Source organism: Gavialis gangeticus, unplaced genomic scaffold (assembly GCF_001723915.1).
Source record: "Gavialis gangeticus isolate Ggan-Ray unplaced genomic scaffold, GavGan_comp1, whole genome shotgun sequence".
NCBI classification, from domain to species: Eukaryota; Metazoa; Chordata; order Crocodylia; family Gavialidae; genus Gavialis; species Gavialis gangeticus.
In genome coordinates, this window is record NW_017729024.1 from 179,862,645 (window position 1) to 179,866,794 (window position 4,150).

At 49.3% G+C, this 4,150-nt stretch overlaps 1 protein-coding gene across 1 annotated transcript in view; it reads left to right on the forward strand.

Moving 5' to 3' along the window:
- Nucleotides 1-495: 495 nt before the first annotated feature.
- LIPG (lipase G, endothelial type) overlaps nt 496-4,150 on the forward strand; it is a 22,888-nt gene continuing 19,233 nt past the window's right edge. The window contains exons 1-3 of the mRNA XM_019518150.1: nt 496-1,308; nt 2,142-2,321; nt 3,900-4,011. Of these exons, the coding sequence (XP_019373695.1) occupies nt 979-1,308; nt 2,142-2,321; nt 3,900-4,011 (622 nt within the window). The 5' untranslated portion in view covers nt 496-978. The remainder of the gene's footprint in view (nt 1,309-2,141; nt 2,322-3,899; nt 4,012-4,150) is intronic.

The following is a 4,150-nucleotide window of genomic DNA, read 5'->3' on the forward strand; positions in this document are numbered from 1 at the left end:
GGGGGGCTCCCGGGGGAGCCGGCGGGGCGGGCTGGGGGTCCCTGCGCCGTCCTCCGCCCCCAAAAGCACTTGCTGCTGGAGGGGGCTGGGTGTCGAGCGATCCGCCAGAAGCGATTGCCACTGGCAGCGCTCCGCGCCTCCGCGCGAAACTCCCCAGGGCTGTGCAAGCGAAGGGGAAGGTTGAAAACCGCGGAGTGGCACTGGTGCGCCAAGGGCTTGCAGCCAGGATCAGGGTGAGACCTGTGCCCCTCGCTCAGAGCTCCCCCCCAGGGGCTGCTCTAGTAAGAGCCCAACGCTTTCTGCGGGCATATAGCTTTTCTGGAGTTGTTTGAGCCCCGGAAAAGTCCGACCGTCTTGGTGATCGGCAGCACCCACCTCGCGTTGCTCGACCCTGCTGCAGCTAAAACCGTAATGAGGGCATGCTACTCTTGCACCTGGCAGCTTGTCCCACAAAAGGATTCCTCTCTCTTTCCCTCCTCTGTAATCTGTAACATTTCAAAGGAAGATAATGCCTGCCGCTCCTCCGGGTAGTGCGCTGAAGCAAGTGGGCAGCTTTCCAAAATGTGAAGGAGAGGGTCTGCGATAACGCTTGTGATTCTGCGTGAGCTTTGGTTGGAGCAAAGTGGCTGAAGTCCCAGTCTCCTATTAAGGCATCCCCTGGGTTCAGCAGAGTTTGCGGGTATGGGGAGATCTGTTTCCCGAAGCTTTTGAAGTGTGCAGCATGAAGCTTTGGGCTTTTGACAGCAGCAAGCCAGCTGCTGAGCTGGAAAATGCTGCTCTACTGGATGCGTGACAAGCCAAGGGGTGTCTGACTTGAATTGCTCGTACAGGGTGGAGGCGAGGACTTGTCTGAGAAGTTTGGCGTCCTCTCTAGGCAGCTCTTTCCAACGCTATGCCATGCGGTGCTTAAAATGCTCCTTTCTGGAGCAGCAGTGTGCGTAGGTGATAAACCGAAGGTGTGGTGGTTCAGGGTAAATTATGAGCGCAAACCCTCCCACACAGCCTTGCTTGACATGCAAAGCAATTGCACTCTTAAAAATGCTGTCTCTGTTAAACTGTGGATCCTGCCTTGCACCTGTTTGGCTGAATAACACCCAAGAGGAATTGATTATGTGCCCATCCTTTGATCTGTTACCAGATGACACCACGGCTGCACACTCTCAAAGACTGCAAGTGAAGTTTAATCTTCTCTCTTCAGCATCTCCAGAGAATGAAAGCTGCTATCTCTCTGTAGACCAAGAAAAATGCCTGGAGGACTGCAAATTCAATGCGACAGCTAAAACCTTCTTTATTATTCATGGGTGGACAGTAAGTATGGAGACATCTATGTAGCTTGAGGCAATATTTTCTTTATTCTGCTCAATTGTATGCACTGCTTGAGTTTCCATCGTTGTCTAAAAGCACACGGGACACTGAAATCATCGTGTTCTGAGCTCTGCAGGCTCCTAGGATCGATGCTTGAAGGCATCGTTGGAAGTAGTAACACAGTGCTGCTAAGACTTAAATTCTTGAAAATCCTGTTGTCTAGCCACAATCTTTCAGCATCACTTCATATTTGTACTATATGAACCTGACCAAAGTAACTCTACTTTCTAAATGAAGCTATGGAAATGTGATCAGGTGTTCAGTTTAAGACACCACTTGGCGCTGGAGACATTATTTTAAAGATCCTGTAATTTAAGCTCTGCAGCAGCTCCTATTTATTGTTGCTTGTTGCAACTGGTAAAGAAATGCAGAAAGCATGCTGAATTTGGTTGGCTGACTTTACCAAGCCTTCCTCTTCCATTTCTTGAGTAACTAGTTGCAGCACTGCTAGACTGATCTAGTCTGTCTGCAGTTGCACATGCTGAATAAGTGATCCATCTTATTTAATTTCTGGTAGAAGAGGGAAGAAAGGCACTCAACAAAAACCTATCACCTTTCACTCTAGAAAGTGAGAAAGCAATATTCTTCCACAGTCTGTCTGGAAACCTGCATTTCTTACATCAAGGGCAACATGCAGAAAGAAAGTAGCATCTACTGGTGATCTTACATGCAATAAGTTTTGTATGTATACTTTAAAGTTCAAGATGAACCTTGTGGATTGTGTGCATCTGGCTTTCTGTGACCAGGAAGCACTAACATTTTAATTCTGTTGATAGATGAGTGGCATATTTGAGAAGTGGCTGAGCAACCTAGTGTCTGCCCTCCACAACAGAGAAAAGGACGCTAATGTGGTGGTGGTAGACTGGCTGGCACTTGCCCACCAACTCTATACAGATGCTGTGAACAACACAAAGGTGGTTGGACAAAGAACTGCAAAGTTGCTCAACTGGTTACAGGTAAAACTACTGCAGGGCACCACAAGTGACAGCTGCACAAGGGTACAGAGTATACCAGTTCTAACAGTCAGGAGCATGGAAGACATCAGTGTAATTCTAGACATGGCACGTTCAGCCTGGTGCATGCGGTTGCACCTCTGTTTACCGAAGACATGCCTTATCACAGGGCTGGGCAATTATTTGGGCTGGAGGGCCACTTAAGGAGTCTTTTGGTGAGCTGTTGAGAGCCAGGGGGATGGAGTGCTGACCTGGCCTCAGCCCCCCATCACAGCTGTTTACACTTCCCGGGGGAAAAGGGGGTGGCCAGGAAGATGCCACTTGATTCTGTCCAGTTTTGTATTCACTACCGGGGTACCAGATAGACTGGGCAGGGCACATTCGGCTAGGCAGATGAAATGGGGTCACAGGCAGGTGGAGGGCAGTGTCCAGGAGTGGGACCAGTGGGGCCAGAGCTGGGATTGGGATTGCAGGGTGGTGATGCCATGGGGCTGGGGCCAGGCTCAGAGGCAGAGCCATGATCTGCTTCCTGCACGTCATTGCAATGCGCACCGGTTCTGCAGGGAACCAGCGCCTGTCTCAGATGTGCCAGGAGCTGATCGCAGCCCTGCCCCTGGCCCCAACCCCCCGCCGTGCTGTGATCCTGTCTGCCTGTCCCACTCCTGGATACTACCTCCCCATCTACCTGTGGCCCCATCCCATCCTCCTAGCCAGGTGTGCCCTGCCTGTGGAGGTCCTGGGCCAATCTCCATGGAGACCAGCCCACCCACTCCATCTGGCACCCCTGGCAGTGGGTGCAGGTCAGACAGGTTTAGATGCCCAGGCAGCAGGGCTGGGTATGGCAGTGGTGGCGGAGACACTGGCAGTGGCAGCCAGAAGTGTGAGGGCAGAAAGAACCGCTGCCACGCGGGGCTGAGCAGAACTAAAGCCTGATGTTGAAAACAAAGGGCGTTTATACACGTGCTCCAGTAGTGGGGCTGGGGAGGGGAGGCACTTTAAATAGAGAGGCTCTGAGAGCTGCTGTAATTAAAGCACCCAGAGCATCTTGTGTATCTGCGTCCCCACACTTAAAAATAATGGCAGAGGTGCTTTAACGAAAGCTCATTGAATGAGCTTTAGTTAAAGTGCTCCTGTCGCCATTTTTAAGCACAGGGATGTTGATGCACGAGGTGCTGGAGTGCGGTAATTACGATGCTCCAGCAGATTCTATTAATAGAGCCTGCTCTGATGTACTGTAATTACAGTGTGTCAAAGCAGCCTTGCTGCTTGCGTATAGGCACCCAAAACGTTGGTTTGACCTGACGCTTGGATTCACTATTGCAGATATGCCCTTTTAAAAGCTATCTTCAGTGTGACAAGAGGTTAGATGAGTTGAACAATGATGGCTAAATAACCTACAAACTACCGGATCCTTTTGCTAATGCCTTAAACACTGCAAGACTAGAAGCATTTTTTGGATTAAGTCTCTAATTCTAGGAATGTCTAGATGTGAATTTTGCAGCTTCAAGTTCCTTTGCTTAGGTAGGACGTGTACCAGTTGTTCTGAAAACACAGCTAATTTAAGCATTTTTCAAATTGCAGGAAAAACAGTACCTTCAGTTTGAAAACGTTCACTTAATTGGGTACAGTCTTGGTGCCCATGTTGCTGGCTATGTTGGTAACTATGCAGCTGGGACAATAGGCAGAATTACAGGTAAGATTATGCTAGAACCTCTGTTGGCACTTGGGCATCTCATCAAATATCAGTACCCTGCAGAGAAAGCCTCTTCTGGGTTAATTCATCTAAAATTTAAAATGATTAAAGCATCCTACAGGTGATAGATACAAAAAAT